General features: G+C 41.9%; 1 protein-coding gene across 4 annotated transcripts in view; it reads right to left on the bottom strand.

Annotated features, from left to right (window-relative positions):
• AGAP1 (ArfGAP with GTPase domain, ankyrin repeat and PH domain 1) overlaps positions 1-19,548 on the bottom strand; it is a 316,238-nt gene that overhangs the window by 265,997 nt on the left and 30,693 nt on the right. For 2 of the 4 annotated variants that reach the window (XM_083706024.1, XM_083706023.1), the window contains exons 2-5: positions 19,024-19,082; positions 13,515-13,602; positions 12,772-12,783; positions 2,396-2,481 (exon numbers count right to left, since the gene is read on the bottom strand). In XM_083706024.1, coding sequence (XP_083562150.1) covers positions 2,396-2,481; positions 12,772-12,783; positions 13,515-13,602; positions 19,024-19,082 — 245 coding nt within the window. The remainder of the gene's footprint in view (positions 1-2,395; positions 2,482-12,771; positions 12,784-13,514; positions 13,603-19,023; positions 19,083-19,548) is intronic. The other 2 variants (XM_083706025.1, XM_083706026.1) reach the window with 1 other exon arrangement.

The following is a 19,548-nucleotide window of genomic DNA, read 5'->3' as shown; positions in this document are numbered from 1 at the left end:
CACTTCCGGGTCACGTGGCCAGTGTGACATCGCTGCTCTGGCGAGCCAGAGCTGCACACGGAAACGCCGTTTACCTTCCCGCTAGAAAGCGGTCCCTATTTATCTACTTGCACCCGAGGGTGCTTTCGAACTGCTAGGTTGGCAGGCACTGGGACCGAGCAACAGGAGCGCACCCCGCCGCGGGGATTCGAACCGCCGACCTTTCGATCGGCAAGCCCTAGGCGCTGAGGCTTTTACCCACAGCGCCACCCGCGTCCCCCCAACAAAATCTGTAATCTGACCCAATTGCCCAGTGCCAAAAATACATACTGTAGATCCCTTCCCTCAACTGGAAAGAGAGAGAAAGAGAGAGAGACCAACTGAACTCTGCGCACTCACCCAGGTCTCAGTGATATACATCAGATCATGTATGAGCCTTATTCAGAGCTGAACGGGCATTCAACAACAGCTGCCTCAGGTTCAAAGGCTGGCTGATAAAATAACTGCTATTCCTCAGATTGGAGGAAGGGCTGGCACAAGGCAGTCACTAACTGCCTGTGTGATGTGCCCTTTACACAGCCTGCCCCGCCTCTCAACTCATAGCTCCTCCTAACCCCAAACCACTGTAATCCCCTCACAGCCTGCATAGCTCCTTTCCTCCAAGAAACATCTCCCTTTCCTCAACAAAAACAAATAGCTACAAAAACCCACACAAATTATGAACAGTTAAAACAGCTAAAACAATGGCCCTATTATGAACTTTCACATATTGTTTGAGATTTAGAGCTTGGTAGATCAGAGGAATGCTGTGGATGCAGTGTATCTTGATTTAAGTATGGCGTTTGACGAAGTCCCCCGTGATCTTATTGTGGAGAAGCTGGTAAATTGTGGACTGGATAGCTGTTAGGTAGATTTGTAGCTAGTTGACTGACCAAACCAGAATATTGCTCACTAACAGTTCTTCCTCATTCTGGAGAAAAGTGACAAGTGGTTCCTTCCTGGCCCCATTGTTGTTCAACATCTTTATAAACAACTTGGATAAAGGAGTGGAGGGGATGCTCATCAAATTTGCAGATTACACCAAACTGGGAGTGGAGGCCAATGTCACAGAAGGCAGAATCGGGGTTCAATATTACTTTAACAGATTGAAGAACTGAGCCAAAACTAACAAAATGAAATTCAATAGGAACAAATGCAAGGTTCTACACTTAGGCAGAAAAAACCATCTGCACAAATATAAAATGGGGGACACCTGGCTTACCAGTAATACATGTGAAAAGGATTTAGGGGTTGTAGACCACAAGCTGCAAATGAGACAACAGTGTGATGCAGCGGCAAAAAAAAGCTAATGCTATTGTAGGCTGCATCAACAGAAGTATGGCGTTCTGATCGAGTGAAGTAACAGTGCCACTCTATTCCGCCTTGGTCAGGGCACACCTGGAATACTGTGTCCAATTCTGGGCACAATATTGACAAACTGGAATGTATGCAAAGGAGGGCAACCAAGATGATCGAGGGTCTGGAAACCAAGTCTCATGAGGAACCGATGAGGGAGTTGGGTATGTTTAGCCTCGAAAAGAGGAGACTGAGAGGAGATATTATAGCCATCTTCAAATATCTAAAGGGCTATCACATGGAAGATGGAGCAAGCTTGTTTTCTCCTGCTCTAGAGGGTAGGACTTAAACCAATGGATTCCAGTTATAAGGAAGGAGATTCTGACTGAACATCAGAAATAACTTTCTGACAGGAAGAGCTGTTCATCAGTGGAACGGTCTCCCTTTGGAGGCGGTGGATGTTTTAAAGCAGAGATAGGGTGGCCATCTGTCATAGATTCCTGCATTACAGGAGATTGGATTAGATGACCCTTGGGGTACCAACTCTACAATTCTATGATATCTTAAGCTGTTTAAATAGGATCAATGCCAAAATATGGGACATGACTCATACTCATTCTCTCTCATGTTTATTGGGTATTTAATTTGTATGCTATTATGACACGTTTGTGTCTGTGCACACCTGAAAATCCACTTGAAAAGAGTTGAACAACAAAAAGAGGGTGCAGAAGCAGAGCACAAACAGGCCCAGGGGGAAGCATTGTGATGGGTAAGAAAATCATATAATATCTGCTCTTCAGATCATTAATCTGCAGAGCAGAAGGTTGAACGTATCCAAACCTATAGTATTACTAGACTGGTTCTGCTGCTGGAGGTTATGCTCCTACTGGCAAATTCAGGGGCTTTTTAGTGGGAAACAGGCTATGAGGGCTGGTTCTGGTGTAGCTTATGAAAGAACTTTTTATTTTATTTTGACAGCACTGAGCAAGCACTGATTCCACCAGTTTAGACTCTGGCGTAACGGTGTGGCATTCGTCACCAATTTTTCATTCTGTTAATATCACTTAAACACTGTGCTCACCTGTGCCTCAGGAGGACCACCTTCATCTCTAATCAGCAGCAGGTAACTCTGTCCATCAACTACTATCTCCTTCTTGAATCTCCCACCTGTCACACAAAACAACTAGTTACAGAAAAGTTACAAACACAGAATAATAAAGGCTTTTCTTGAGGAAAACTACTCCTACTTATCTGAAACATGTTGTGGCACTGCAGCTATTGATATTTTACTGAATGCTACAGAGAAGATAACAAAGAAAGACATGTTCCAGTGTGCATTTATAGTTCAGTTTGAATAAAAAATTCTACCCCAATCAAAATAACTGAGGCATACAATCCAACTTTTAGTTTGGCTCTCTGGTTTCAAAAAAATAAGTAATAACTAAATTTCAAAAATATGAACAATCCAGCTGTGAGAGCACTCTCTTCATACATCTGCGTTCAGTTGCTTGAACTTTTAGTTTTCATCAAGAGAAGCCTAGTTCTACAAAGCAAAACACACATCATGAAAATGATATCTCACTATAACAGGTAAAAACTATACTACTACAACATGTATTAGACAAAAAAAGAAAATTTACTATAACAGTATCTGTTGTAGGTTTCGGTTAGAAAATGACTAAGTTTATGAATTTTTAATCTGCACAAAGAATTTATTTTGGAAGGAGAGTATTTAGCACATGAACAAAAGGGGGCAGGGGAACCACACACACAGCTGTACCTCAAGCTTAAACACCCAGTGGTAACTCCTCTGAAATCAAATAATATTTTAAGCACCATGCTTTCTCTCACATGACAGAGTGAAGATAATGCGAAAACATGTTCAGGCTTTCTAGTGTAATAGACTAAGAAGGGATTACCCAATTTGGCCTGCTGAAAGTCTCAGTATGGATTTAAACAATGCCTCAGAAAGTGAAGGCACTTGTCCTACACTGGAAACCCATGTGACCTTCATATGTTGAAGAAACAGGGAATTAGTCTGTAAATACATAGTTTGGGCTATGCTGACCAGGGATGAAGAGGGCAACTGACAACTCAGAAGTAACTATCATTAAGCTTAGTGAGACACACTGCCAGCTAAGTGTTTATAGGATTGTATCCTTAGTTTCATAGCATTTAAATCGCTTTTCCATTTAGATATTAAGTATTTTGCGTATTTCCTTAAATATTCCTTAAATATATATTTCTTAAGTAGAAACCATTATTGCAGCAGTATCACATACCAGTTATGTTCCCATCCAATGCATGACTTAGTGTGAACATATATGTTCCCAGGAATAACATCACATTTCCTTTGCTCTTCTCTAGTTCTTTGAGCTCTCTGCAGTGCAGCAGCTAAGTAAGCATTTGGCTTAGGGTCAGCCAAACCTGGGCTCATGATTAAGCTCTCTGCTCCTTAACCATGACCAAGTACAAACTTTGCCTAAAGCTCTTGATTAATGAGTTGAGAACCATGAGACCATGTTGGAATGACATGCTAAACCAACCCTTGGCTCAGCTGTTGCATCACTTTGGACCAGGGAGGAGCAAAATACTGAGAGCTCTTCTATAGGACACAGCCATACTTCAGCATACCATGTACAATCATACCTCGGGTTGAATACGCTTCAGGTTGAGCGCTTTCGGGTTGTGCTCCGCGGTGACCCAGAAGTAACGGAACACATTAGTTCCAGGTTTCGCCACTCGTGCATGTGCAGATGGTCAAAATGGTGTCATGCACAGAAGCGGCGAATCGCGACCCATGCACACGCAGATGTGGGTTGCGTTCGCTTCAGGATGTGAACGGGGCTCTGGAACAGATCCCGTTCACATCCTGAGGTACCACTGTAATAAGTAGCAAGTTAAAAATAATACCCCCATTGTTGTAGAACTGAATTCACTGCACAAAATCCAAAAGCAGCTTATTTTACTCTTATAAGAACAGTTCACTTTAAACGGGGGGGGGGGGGGACAAAAATAAAAACCAATTAAGCTTATAGTGTCTTCTTAGATTTGTATGTAGCAAGTGGAGTTGAAGAGCTTTGATCAAACATGAATGCAGCAATCAATGCTATCTGTAACTCATGTATATATGTATAAATTAGTGTTTGGGCAAACTGTGGTTCTTATGGCCATGTTCTTTAGAAGTGAAATAATTTAATACAATGGGGTGCATCCAATTGTAAACCAATTTGATGCAACAAAGACTTATGTGACTGGTGTGGGGGAGTGATTTTTGCAAATTCTTCCTTTCTCTACAACTCATCATGCCACATCCCATATTATTCCAAAGGGTTACCCAACTTTCTAGGCAGATGTGTGTGTGTGTGTGCATAGGAGTCTGAAGAGGAAAACTGTGAAAATCATTTCCCCTCCCTTTCCCCCAATTAATGCCTTCATTTTAACAGTAGGACAGGGGGACACAACTGGATACAACCCAATAAAATTACTTTTCGGTAAAAGAAATGAAATGTACTGTGCAAATTCTGTTGTGCTGGGGCACAACATGATTTGCCCTTTGCCTCCTTGCTTGAGCAACTAAAAAGCTCTCTAAATATTAACATAAGCTTGGTTCTGAAGTGAAGGCACAAAACTGGGGGTTGATCATCAGGTGAGCTGTGCACAGGTGAGCTGCATGCAAGCTGCTGGCTAGCCCTGTGGCGCCTCCTTTTATTGAGACAAATATGCAAACCCAAGCAGATACATTTTGAACTGTGACCTTTACACATCTTCCAGTCCCAAGATCGTGGGGTGGTACAAAGTTATTTTGGCACCTGTTTCCACCGCGTCATTTTCCCCTTGCACAGTGTATGATGAAGGAGACAAAAGGTCTCAGAGACAAAAGTTACAGACAGGACACCGCGGATTGCTGAGACCGCAAAAGGTCAGACAGAGGGAACGATGTACAGACAGCCTTGGCTTGTCTGGGGGGGGGATATGCCCCGCACCCCAGGGTCACGCGTGCCGGCAGACTGTGGCTGCCTGCTGGTGGGGAAGTGTGCTCCCTCCGGACCCCACTCCCCACTCCGCAATATCCCTACATGGTTCCTTAACTTTCACTCCGTGAACAGGAAGAGCTTCTGTTCATGGGAGGAAGCACAACTCATCTAGTCAAAGAGCAAAAAGTTAGGATCTGTGACTCAGAGTTGAGAGCTTAATTTGAGATTAATAATCCTTTCTGCATTGTAAAAAACTGTAACCCATGCCTCTAGTGAAGTTCCATCTATTTTATAGAACACTGAAGGTCGTATCCAACACTGCATGCACTGTGTTCCATTTGCACAATGTGACTTCGTCTTTCTACATGCCCTCAGAGTGTTCAACACTCTGGAACAGAATTTGAAGGTGTGCAGGGGGTATAGCAGTGAGGAGGGCAGGTGTGTGTCTTCCTTGCTAGCAGAACAGCAGTGTTGGATACATATCTGAATGATTTCTAACCACTAGGTTATGCAGAGATCTAGCTCAAAAATCAAATATCTCCTTTTCTTCTTCTTCTTCTTCTTCTTTTTACATGGACTCTCATTACAATATTCAGTCATCGTCCTAAATTGGGTGTTGTAATTTTTTTACTATTATTTTGCTGACCAAAGGATAAAAACAATTACTGGAAAGAGCTCTCAATGTAAAAGGCAAATCTCATGTGATGACAAACACATGAGGTGCACTGACTCAGTAAGAAATAGCACATACAGATAGCAAAATCTTGCAAGCACCAAATGGGTTTATATTATCTTCATTTACTCCATCTCACAAATTTCTATTTTATTTTTTTAACATAATTATATCCCACTAAATCATAAATAACACCTCTACACCATTTACAAGCGGTTTTTAAAGGCTTCTTGTCAACTTGACACAAGAATAAAAGTTCAAAGTAAGATTTTATGTTATTGTTCAGATATATTAGTTGTAGCTACACAGGCACACACACACTGCATGTACAGTAAGTAGTAACAGGTTTTATTATGTGGTTGTCTGCAACTTTATAACATAGGCCACAGGAGTTTCTTCGACTTGAAGGGCAATGTTGCTTCTCTGACATGAAATGCATACCAGTTAGCATAACATAAGCTCTAAAGATATGACCTCTGTATCCAACGTTTTCCAGTTCAAATGAGCTGTTTCCTTTTAAATCAATTCTTGGATGCTGAAGCATTTCACACAAAAGGGTTTACAAAGGGGTCATGATGCCCATAGCTGTCAACGTTTCCCTTTTTTTAAGGGAAATCCCCTTATTCCGAATAGGATTCCTCGCAAGAAAAGGGAAAGGTTGACAGCTATGATAATGCAAAACATGAAAATTAAAACAGGTCTGTACTTTTACACAGGTATTATTGACAATTAGTTTCCTAATGATTGTGTGACTGAGAAAATTGTTTACCACAGTGGTACCTCGGGTTAAGTACTTAATTCGTTCCGGAGGTCCGTTCTTAACCTGAAACTGTTATTAACCTGAAGCAGCACTTTAGCTAATGGGGCCTCCTGCTGCCGCCATGCCGCCGGAGCATGATTTCTGTTCTCAACCTGAAGTTCTTGACCCAAGGTACTATTTCTGGGTTAGCGGAGTCTGTAACCTGAAGCGTATGTAACCTGAAGCATATGTAACCCGAGGTACCACTGTATTTATTATTCATTCATTTATGCTACTTTTTATAACAACAGTCTCACAAAGTGGTATGCAATCACTAAAGTACATCAGTGTCAATCAATTTAAATACAACAGTAAAACTATTAAATCAGATTGCAATAAAACATTTGCAACACTAAGCCATCCCATGACTTTGCACAAACATGCTGGCTTCTGGGGAGGTCACATCCACTTTGTTCCTTGGACCTTTCAGCTCAGCTTGATGTTGCACTGCAGCTAAGCTTACCACTAGTATCGTAGTTGAGCTCTCTCCTCATGAACGACAATCTGTTGTCATGATTTGTTATTGGCTATCAACTGTGGTTAAAGAGGAGAGTGTAACCACAATCCTGGGTTCAGCCAACATGCTAAACCAAACATTGGCTTAGCTGCCATACTCAGCTGAGCTAAAAGGACCAGGGAGGAGGAGATCAGGTGTGAGTTCATCTCTGGAAGCCAGAGTGTTCATGCAATCCAAGTAAGCATAGTTTAGCTTACCTTGATATGCAAAACAGGACACAGACTAACATAGGTCAAAACTAGCATTAGATATGTGCCTCAATCTATCTAATCCAACTGCCAACATCACATTTAATCCCCAAAGGCCACTCTAAAACAACTATGTCTTTAGGGCTTTTTTTAAAAAAAGTGAGTGACAGAATTTGATTGCAATTAAATTCCATAAATGGCGGCCACCTCAGAAGGGTGCTGTTCCTTGTGCCCAAAAGTTTTTACCAGCGATCATCCCAACAGGCTTCAGATATAGATATTAGGATATGGGTAGGCTGAAATTGGCGCAAGTGGTCCCTAAAGTAACTTGGTCCAATATTGTTCAGGGATTTAAAAGTTATCACCAGAACTTTGAACTGAGCCCAGAAACACACTGGCAACCAGTATAAGTGGCAAAATATCAGTGTGAGATCTGATCTGATCTGATCACCTTGCTCCAGACAAAAACCAGGGAGCTGCAGAGTGTGGCAGTGGTAGCTTCCAAGGCATCTTCAAAGGCAGCCCTGGGCAGAACTCTTTGCTAATGTCCAGTGTGTGAGTAACCATGGCGAGGTCCAACATCTCCAGGTAGGGTCACAGCTGGTGTGCTACTGAAGGTGGTTGAATACAGCTCTGGGCACTGCAACCACATGAACTTATCCAGTTAGAGAAGAGTCCAGAAACATACCCAAGCTGTGAGCCTGATCAGTGTTCAAAACTCCCATTGTTCTAGGCACTTTTTGTGGCAGGGAATTTCATTAGCACAAGTAGTTTCTGAGATCTGGCCCTAAGATTTCAGATTAAAACTGCAGAGTAGAAGGAAAGATGGACCTTTTTCTGACTCCACACTTCCAGCTACTCTCTGAAGACTGGAGAAGAGACCCTCTTAAGAATATTAGGAGGGTGCGCAGGGGAAAATTGAACATAATATTTTAGCTGCAGTTCATTCATTTTCAGCTTTTTTTCTTGTTATTAAAAAAGTGCACCTAGACACTCCCCTGTTGCGCCCATAACCTAGGTTTAAGGTGCCATTTAGCTCCTAGTTTTCATATCTCAGTTTCTAACACTGACCCTGATCCTTCAGGGCAAGTGCAACCCATCAAAGATCCCCACCTGAATCTTCTATCTTAATTCTATCTTACCTAATTAAACTTCAGATTCCTTAGTCTCATCCAACCCAGAAAAGCCTCTAGACCTCAATTTCGAAGTTCAACCCTCCTCCTGGAACTACCAGACGGAAAGGAAGGTAGGGCAAAATATCATCCAAATCATGCTGACACTTTAGCCCAGATCACTTCATGCTGGTGTCAAATAGCATGGGGCATAAAATGAAACCTTGAGTCACCCCATGTACCATTAGCAATGGAGTAGAACGGGATTATCATAAGAGAAAGAGGCGTATGCAGCCCTGTTTATTTTCTAAGACATCTTGGAAAATTTCAATACCACTGACCATATCTTCCCTCTTGGCAGGCTTTCTATGGAGGAGAGGGGGAATATCATATTGTGGCTGTTCAGTTTTGGCTTGGGTGGGAGATTCCAGAAGACAGTACTGGGGGGCTACTACACAGGTGAGACAGTGGAATTACTGAATTAGTGCTTGGGCTTTTTAACAGACTAGATGATAGCCAATAAACCTAGGGATAGGGAACCTGCGGTCCTCCAGCTGTTGGACTCCAGATTGGACTCCAACTCCCATCAGACCCAACAAGCATAGTCAATGGTCAGGGGAGATGGGAATTATTTTCCAACAACATCTGGAAGGTCACAGGTTCCCCACTCCTACCCTAAAGCTTCACAGTCTAGGGGATTCTCCTGGGGTGTAACTGCATACCTGTGGGTAATCTCAATGCAACAGAGCAACTTTCACAAAGTTGCAACACTATCTGGAGAGATAGCTTAGATTCAGTTATTCCTATTCTGGTAATTTCCACATTGGACTCCAATAATGCATTATAAATGAGGATGCTTGTTTAAACTGGCATTTTGTCACCCACCCTCAGTGGTGACACCCGGTACAAACCGCCCCTGCCACACACCCCTTCTTCCGCACCTGGCTGAGGATTTTATGCTGCTTATTTAAAGTATTTTACAACTTTTAGGTTTTCTTTCATACGTATTTTAATTTTTTTAAAGATTTCTTCTATAACCCATCTTAGGAATCGTAGGGTTTTTAAAGGAAGTAGTAGAAATTAGCATTGGACCTAAGTTGTCTGACCATTTGGGATGGCAGTGAAATCTATTCATTTGTTGGGAAGGGTGGTAAGAGTAGCTATTAAGAAGGTTTCCTCTTTCTTTCCTCTAATGAAAAAATGAACTGGCAATAGAGCTCCCAGTACGTTTCTGAGCACAATTCAAAGTGTTGGTGCTGACATTCAAAGCCCTAAACGGCCTCAGCCCAGTATAACTGAAGAAGTGTCTCCACCCCCATCATTCTGCCTGGGCACTGAGGTCCAGCTCCGAGGACCTTCTGGCAGTTCCCTCACTGCGAGAAGTGAAGTTACAGGGAACCAGGCAGAGGACCTTCTTGGTAGTGGTGCTGGGCCTGTGGAATGCCCTCCTATCAGATGTCAAGGAAATAAACAACTATCTGACTTTTAGAAGACATCTGAAGGCAGCCCTGGTTAGGGAAGTTTTTAATGTTTGATGTTTTATCACATTTTTAATATTCTGTTGGGAGCTGCCCAGAGTGTATCACAGAATGGTTCAATGGGAATGATGTGGCATCATGACAGCATCATTCCCAGGAACATGGCTGGTGGACTATGCTCCTGGGAACAATACTAATTATTTCTTTAAATACTTTACTCGTCCTGTGGTAGCCCTTATATACAATTCCTGCATTCTTAAAATTGCTACTCAGTGTTAGACTGATCAGATTAAACAAGCAGATACCAGTCTATAACACTCCCAAAGTAAACATAAGTAAACATAAGCCAGAAGTAAACATACAGCAATTTCCAATAATCAGTAGGGTGGCTATGCTGCTAAACCACTCAAGCCTTGTAGTAATCATAACACAAATTCCCTACCCCACTCCCAAGTATTACTCTTATTTTTCCCCTCACAGAAATATTCAGAAACATCCAAGTATGCAGAAGCAAAAGGTAGTCTACACACCCAAGAACCCATATAGTTTGTTTGTTTGTTTAAAGTGCAAGACAGATCTAAGTTACAATTCAGACTTTAGTTGCTTAGAAACTGGGAATAAGATTGCTTCTTTACCCCAGAATAGTCAATGAATAACCATACATTTGTAGCATTGGGGAGGGACCAATTTAACATGCAGTCTCCATCTTAGAACTGAGTCTATAAGCTGGCCTTATCTCGCTTAATCTTTGTACGGGGGAGTGGTATTTTTCCTTGTTCCCCTGCCGCAGGCCCTGATTTGTGCCTTACCTGGTTGGTCCTAGCAAAGGTATGACCAAACTACAGATATTAGATATATGTAAATATACATACTTTCAATTATATTCAGCTACTACAAATCATTCTCATTTTTACAATGCATTGGAGACATCATAAAAAAACTTTATAGGGATCTGAAAGCTAACACAATTACATTTAGGCACCTTCATTTTTCATACACAGAGATCACCTCCATATTGTAAAAATGATGTGCAAGGCATTATCACATTATGAAGTGTTGGCAACAAATAAACCTTTTCTCTGCCCATGGATTTTTGCCAGCCTTCCTCAACCTGGTACCCTCCCGATGGGTTGGAATATAACTCCCATAGCCAACATGGAAGAGACCAATCTTTTAGGAGACATATATTGTTTGACAAGTCTATCTATGTTAAGAGACATTAGATAAGTCCTCAGATACATAAATTTGGCCTACAAAACATACTTTCTTTTTATATATTTTCTTCATGACCCAACTATTTTTATTTTTTTATCCTTTTAAGGTTAAAAAGTGAGGACAGATCAGGGAGAATCATAATAGCATTTCAATTTCTCCTAAAGAAATTGAAAAACAATCAACTAACTAGTTGTGGGGAAAGGTGTAGAAATAAGAGTGACATGTTAGCTAATAACTACAGATTCCCGCCTCAATTTCTGCCCTGCTTTAAGACCAGTAAAAAAGCACACAGATAGCACAACTAAGGAACAACCTATTTTGTAGGGATGAAGGCATTAGTTCAAAATGGATAGCAAAGAAGCTGCATAATGTCTGGCTTATTCTGTAACTCCACCTACTTTGCTCCGTATTATGCATTCATATTTTCTGCTAGCAGTGGGAAGGCCTATACCCCATGACATGCACACTGTCACCAGCAAGCTCAACCTATGGTGCTACATGCCATAAACATGTCCCTTAGTACATGATTTTAAAAAATTGTGAGCTTTATCCAGTACTGTGTCACACAGTACTGCAGTCAGCAAGTGTAAATATGTTTTACTCAGTGATTCTTCTGTATCCCATTTCCCAAAAGTTCATCAGAGATCATGAATTGGGGGGCGTTTGGGGGTTCTATATCTAACTCATATGCAATATGTTTTCCTCACTTAGTGGCTTTTGAGCAAATATATTTGGCACTTTCATTTAAGAAAGCAAAAGTGAACGGCAAGTGACACATATAGTGGTCTGACCTTGGAACAATTATCCAGATAAGAATCTCAGTATTGACACAGAATAATCACTCTGCAGTTATCTATATTTAAACAGGCAAAGCTCTCTTTCAATTAAAAGGGGGGCAGGGGGCTTTAAGAGTCTCTAAAAAACCCCATACTACCACCAGCTCAGATCTGCTATGCAGCTTAACTTAGGGCAGGCACAAAGCGTTCTTCTTGTGGCTTCTTATAAAGCACTACTACTTGCTCTATGGATGCAAAACCACACTGAGGCATCTCAGGCAGAAAAGAACTGTAAACACTGGAGTAACACTCTCTCATACTTTAGCCTTGACTTGTGAAGTCAGTGAATCAACAATGAATGTAGCATGGACTTAACTGTTCTCCCGCCCTGTCCTATTAACAAAGCAAGATTTGGGAGATTTTGGGGTTAGAAGGCTCTGAGTCAAAATCAAATGCCTTTTGTGGGTTCCCTTTGTAACTATTGTTAGCATACAGAAGTTAAGAGCACCTTAGGAAATGTTAATTTCAAACAGATGTTGTTACAGACACATGACTCTACGTATGACTATTACTAAGACATCTACAGCAAGTGACAGTGGGATGTGTTTGTAACTTAAAATCAAAGGGAAACAAAATGGCACACAAAACAAGGGGAAACTCGTACAAAAACTTTGCTTCCTCTCTTCAAAACAAGTGCTGCTATGAAGAGGACATATAGTTACCTGCATCCATATCTGCAAAGAATGGAACAGCCAGTAAGGAAAAGAAGGAACCAGAAATTCAGTGTCTCAGTTGCATTTTAAAGTTCATAAGGAGAATAAAAATATCAGGATATTAATTTTTGTGAGTGTTACCTTAATTAGATGCTACTATTATTCATACAATTTCAAACCTAAACCCACTTTGTTCAACTGAAATCAACTAATTAGCCATAATCAGAGTTTTAACAACTTTTTTATTTTTATAGCTGTTTCTAAAAATTGAGCGGAACAATAAAGTGAACAAGTGACATGCAAACTATATTCTCAACCTCTTCAGTAAGGCAAAGGACTAAAATGTGAGTTGGTACTGATTTCCTCACAAATAGTTTAAGAGGCAAAGTATGAAATCAGATTAAGAATATTGCCCATATGAACAATGCACAACTAAAACCCGAGTAGTTGTGATGGGGAATGGGAAGCATTCTGCTAGCATTTAGACTTCTTGCAGTTGAGTACGCTTTGTGAAACAAGGTAAGCTAGCTATTACCAGCTCGCTCCTTTTAAGAGTATGTGGAGGCAAGTATGTAAAATTCCAATTTCATTCATTCATTCATTCATTGAATTTATATACCGCCCTATACCTGGAGGTTTTCAATTTCTAACATAATACCCTTGTATGCTAATATCACACAAAATATTGTTGCTAACAGACAGCATAAAGGTTTAATAAAAGCATGCTTCCAATGGTCTATCAGTCATTGTACCTTCTGGTGATTCCTCCTGCACATACGTCCCAGTCAGATATCGATGTACAAGGGCAGATTTACCACTAGCTAAGTTGCCCACAATTCCCTGCGGAGATAAAAGGTTAAAGTTATTTTTACTTTAACTTTAAATTATTACAAGTGGAGATCTCACTGGACAAATTTTCAAATGGAAATGAATTACTTTTAATGCTAAATCAATGCTAAATTTAGATACTCAAACCAATACCCTCCTTTCAAATAACATCAGAAGCAGGAAGCATAATCAGGCAAGGGAAAAGGTACTAAGCTAAACTTATGTTTGCTATTCTGAATTAAAGCAGTAAATGTCCTCTATGCACTAATAGGGAAAACCACTTATCTCAATTCAGAATTAGATGGGCCCTTCTGAGCCTGTGGGGGACTCCTCAGAAAGACCTCTCACCTGACCTCATAGCAAAAGTCTGTGGGGCCAGGAAGATTGCAGGGGCCAGGAGGCAACATGCACCTCCCCATAGGTATGGAGGAAGACAAACAGGGGCAGTCATGGTCACATGCCTTCCTGCCGCAGCAGTACCTATTTATCTACTTGCACTGGTGTGCTTTCGAACTGCTAGGTTGGCAGGAGCTGGGACAGAGCAATGGGAGCTCACCCTGTTGCATGGATTTCAACCATCAACCTTCCGAACGGCAAGCCCAAGAGGCTCAGTGGTTTAGACCAGTGTTTCCCAACCTTGGGTCTCCAGCTGTTTTTGGACTACAACTCCCATCATCCCTAGCTGGCAAGACCAGTGGTGAGGGATGATGGGAACTGTAGTCCAAAAACAGCTGGCGACCCAAGGTTGGGAAACACTGATTTAGACCACAGTACCACCCGCGTCCCTGCGCTTCCATGCGCTCTGGCACTCATCGTGGTGTCCTGTTGCACCAGAAGCGGTTTAGCTGTGACCCGGTTTCCACATGACCCAGAAACCTGTCTGTGGATAAATGCCAGCTCTCTTGGCCTGAAGGCAAGATAAGCGCCGCACCCCATAGTCACTTTTGACTGGACTTAATCGTCCAGGGGTCCTCACCATGGGTCCTCACAATCATTACCATGGCCTCACAATGTACTGCAGGCTTCCTGGATACCACAATACTTGAGGAAGGAAAAGCCTCACAGTGATGAGGAGTTCCTGGCCATAACAGGATTTGGAAAACACAAGTATTTCAATGACTGGGATTTCCTCACTAAAATAAGATTTGGACAGGCATAACTTGGGAGAGCCTTGTATTTATTCACTTATTTACGGTAATTTGTATACCGCTGTGACGGACAGCTGAGCCAGACCAGTGTCTGGTGATGCAGTGCCTCGGAATTCCACCAAAGGGATGCAGCACCTCTCTGATTGGCTACCAAGACAGCCAGCCAGAAGGGGGTGGAGCCAGCACTTTGGGAGCGAAAATAAAAGGAGCCGTTTCTGAGGGAGAGAGTTAGATAAGGGCTGGATTTGAGGTGGGAGAAAAGGATTAGGACAGGGTTTGTCTGAGGGAGAATTAGTTCTGATTTGAATTGAGCATCTGTTCTCAGGAGACTATAGCATGAGGAAGGAGCTTCACAACATAGATAGGAAGATAGGGCGAAAGTCTGGGGAAGACAGAAGTTACCGGGAGGGCTGAGTCTGAGCCAGGAGAGGCAGAAGCTGTGGGAAAGTGGACTCCCTGGGTTTCATTCATAGCTGTCAACTGTCCCTTATTTGGCGGGAAACTCCCTTATCCCAGCGCTGTGTCCCGCTGCTGTCCCTTATTGATGATGTCCCTTAAATTTCCCGGGTTTCAAAGGAAGCATCCCCTCTCCCTCCCTCCCTGCTGGCCAGGGAGGAGGGAAGCTCCAACTGTGTTGCTTGGCTGCCCGGTCCACCCCCCTCTCACCAGCCTCGGCCCCCGAGAGCCCCTCCTCGCCAGGACTGAGGAGCCTTGAGAGGAGACCGAGGGCAACCATAAAGAAAGCAGTTCAGATAGAGGAGGAGGAGGCGGAGGTGGAGGCACGGGCAGGTGTTCCAAGGGCTAACCATAGAGGGGGAAAGCGGAGGGAGGACTGCAAGCGCTTCTCCCATAGATTTGTAGTGGCAGACTAGCATACATGGTCTGATCTGTGGGTTTACTTTGGGTGCTATTCCCCCCCCCCCTTCCTCCCGCCCCGCCTGATGGAACTGAGAGCTGCAGATGGAGCACGAGAGAAAAGATACAGAACTGCAGCAGCATCTTCGTAGCTTGGACTTTGTTTTGCGCTAAAAGTGGTTGCTGCTTGTAGTTATTTAATTGCAGTGTTTCATCAGCTGGTGTCTTGAGCAGCAACCTCTGGAAATGAAGGGCTAAAAACCGGCGCTGCTCTCCCAAATTATCTGGTCCCTTTTAACTTCGCATTTCAGCTGGTTGACTAAAATCCCTTATTTTGGCTGCTGGTCCCTTATTTTCGAGGCTGCTGGTCCCTTATTTTCAAATCTGTAAGTTGAACAGCTATGGTCTCATTCCTGTCAAGAGGGCTGAGGGGATTCCCTGGGTCTGTTATGCTAATTGGAAGACCTCAGGAGTGGGATTGCTAAGAGAGCAGGTAACTGACAGGAAGTGGCCCTTGCTCATGAACCAAAGGAATAAATGGTGAAGGAACCTGTACTGTTTTAAAAGCATTAGCCTGCCATAACTAAGCGAAAGAGAGAAGTAACAGAAACTGAAATGTAACAACTGATTGCTGAGTAACTGAAGTATACGAAAAGCTGTCCATATACTGTGTTTAGCCCTGTGACATTTTTATTTAGTTTAAGTAATAACTTTACTTCTACCTGAAAGAACACACCTCCTGACCCAACTTTGTTTCACCAAACCCCTTTTTTGGTGAATAAAACTTGTTTATCAACTCCTGCCTGAGACTCTCTGAATCAAAGTTTCCCTCTCACAAGACCCCCACAAGTTAGCCTGTGTTAATTGTACAAATTTGTTTAACTGGCGTACTGTGCGGTGGGTCTGCTATATGTAACTGGGTGCAGTTAGCGGGGTGAGTCTGCTACAACCACCCTCCGTCCATATGTAGATCTCAGGGCGGTTCACAACATAAAAAATACAAGATTAAAAAATACAAGTACAAAATACAAAACAAAATTCAAAACAAGAACCAAAACAAACCAATAACACCCCCCACCCTCTCCCACAACACATTTAAAAGATGTAAGCAGCCAAAGGTCTGGTTATAGAGGAAAGTTTTTGCCTGGCGCCTAAAGATATGTGGTGAAGATGCCAGACGAGCCTCCCTTAGGAGAGCATTCCACAAATGGGGGCCACTGCAGAAAAGGCCCATTCTGTACCAGCTGAATTTTCTGACCAATCTTCAGAACACGCTTCCCTTGAACAGTTCCTGAAAAGCTGACAAAGCAAAAAGAGGAAGAAATCCACCTCAACCTGGTATTTCTCCTTTTAGCCTAGGACCCCTGCCAGCTCCAATTAGCTTCCACCTTCAAGTACCACTTCAGAGTAACTTGTTCACCTCTGTGCGTTCCTAACACCCTTAGTGCATTTGCGGAATTGTGCATGAAAGCATTTCTCTTATTCAACACGGTGACAAAATGTGTAACATTGTAGACTCACGCTTTGAAATACATCTCTACTTTTTCTACAGTATTTTATTCCCATTTTCCTATTTTTGTAATGCAATATTCTGCACTGAAGAAACTATCATTTTCACTTCATTTGAATGTTAAGTCATGGTTTAGAAGCTCTAGCTTCTGCATTTGTTCATGCTTGGATCCAGAATTGTGGTTAACATTATCCAGCGTTAGCTGAAACAAAACAAAATAAATGAAACAAAATAAAAAAAATCCTTCCATTAGCACCTTAGAGACCAACTAAGTTAGTTATTGGTATGAGCTTTCATGTGCATGCACACTTCTTCAGATAACAAGCCAGTTTCAAAAACAGATTGAAGTTGGCTTGTTTTAATTTAGCTATTTAAATTAAACTATTAACAATATAAATTAAACACTGCTGCAAAATGGTGGTTGTGCAAGACAGAATGACTATAGTTTCTTTTCCATTAATAGGCTACTAGGTATAATTAACTACAGTTAACGGATGCTGCAATGGTACTTATAATTAGCTCCTTTTTCTATTCTTATACATAATAGCTCAGGGTGTGGCTCAGACATTATAAAAGCAGCTTCCTCAAACAGTTACTTCTGGAACACAGAACAAACCCTTCAATTAGTACTAAGATTAACTGAAGCAATCAAAACCCAACTGCAGTTGAGCCACTAAAAAGAGTAACAATGCAGTTATATTCAGTATGTGTACACAAAAACAGATGGCAAAAATAACCATATTATAATTAAAAGTTAAAAACATACCAAAGTAGAAACAATAATTAGAGAAATAAGCAGGCTATTTGGAGACAATATGCTTTACCTTGTTCTGCCCCCTCAGGCCACACGTAAGGAATAAGAAACTTGTCATACTTCAACCTGAAAGGAACCTCGACTCATCCCAACTAACATATACCAAAACCTCGGTTTTCGAACAGCTTAGTTCTCAAACATTTTGGCTCTTGAATGCCGTAAACCCAAACGAGAAATACCAGGTTGAGGTGGATTTTGGAAGCCGAACATCCGGTGGGGCTTCCATGGCTTCCGATTGGCTGCAGGAGCTTCCTGAAGCCAATCAGAAGCCGTGCTTTGGTTTCCGAACATTTTGGAAGTCGAACAGACTGCCGGAACGGATTCTGTTCAACTTCCAAGGTATGACTGTATATTACACTAAATAGAATACTTCAGAAAACATTCTTATTCAACCATGTTTTAATGCTACGCTAAACCATGGCTTAGCACTACACGCACAAACTAGAACAAGCCAGAGTAAAGCCTCAGGCTTGTGAACTTCCACCTCCCCTCTCCTGCACATCAGAGAGGACAACTTTGCCAGTATTTAGTTTCCATTTACTGTTTATTGTGCCGTATGGCCAGAGATGGGTTTATCAATCATTCTCATTTTAAAAAGGCCAGTTTCATAACCAATGGTTTTAAATAAAATTGACCATAGTTTGTAATAACCCACAACCTCCAGCTTTCACAACACAAAAAAGCAAATATTATTTTAAAGAGAAAGCAAAGACCAGCAAGATCTTTCACCTGGCCACAAGGAAGAGAAAAGGCCACAAGACTGAGGCTTTGCTCAAGCCTCTTCCAGCTTTTTGACAAGAGTGCTACACCATCTTCCAAAAAGGGCGGGGGGGATAAGACCCAAGAAACAACAGGCTGGTGAGCTTGACATTGATACCAGGAAATGTCCTAGTATCAGTGCCAAGTAGTCAACCCAAACATACATCTTTATTTTTCTCCTGAGTTACATTTGAAAGCTTTAGAACCTGGCATGGTACAGAGCCATTCAGAGTAGGAGTTCAACTAAATGAGTGAAAGAAACAAATCTTTCATCTGCAGTGTCAACATGCATTAAACCAAATAACTTAAGAAACAAACTAAAAGTAGTGTACTGAAATATTACTTACCACTTTGAGTTCTGGCACAGATCGACTTAGTGTCCACTCCTGGCTATTTACAAAGGCATCTGTAAAATTGAACATTTTTTAATAAAGCATTTTAACCATACATCAGTACTAAATAATTGTTACAGGTGACTCAGCTTATTTTCTCCCAAAGTGAGAGCAGAGCTCTGCTGCATAATGGGGATTTCCCACCCATCCACCCATCCCCACTGGAGCCCCCTGCACCTGTCAAAACTGTTTTTGAGATTTGGGGGACTTTCCCTGAAAAGATGAGGCATGAGTGGCCTGCAGCAAAAAGGGGGAGTCAGCAGAATTGGATGGGCAAATTGTACAAGAAAAAAGGCACTTCTACCCTTGCAAATGATCTTTGGTTCCCATCAAGTTATATTTTAATAAGAAAATCCTTCTATTTCATAGCTCTGTTCAGTGACAGCTCATTTCTGAAAAACAGATGGCTCTGTGATGCATGTCATTTTCTGTGCTAAGCACACTTAACTGTAAGATTATGGTGATAGTCATGTATACTTT

The sequence above is a fragment of the Podarcis gaigeae genome (assembly GCF_964106915.1).
Source record: "Podarcis gaigeae genome assembly, chromosome: 1".
Classification (NCBI taxonomy): domain Eukaryota; kingdom Metazoa; phylum Chordata; class Lepidosauria; order Squamata; family Lacertidae; genus Podarcis; species Podarcis gaigeae.
This window is presented reverse-complemented; position numbering and strand designations above follow the sequence as displayed.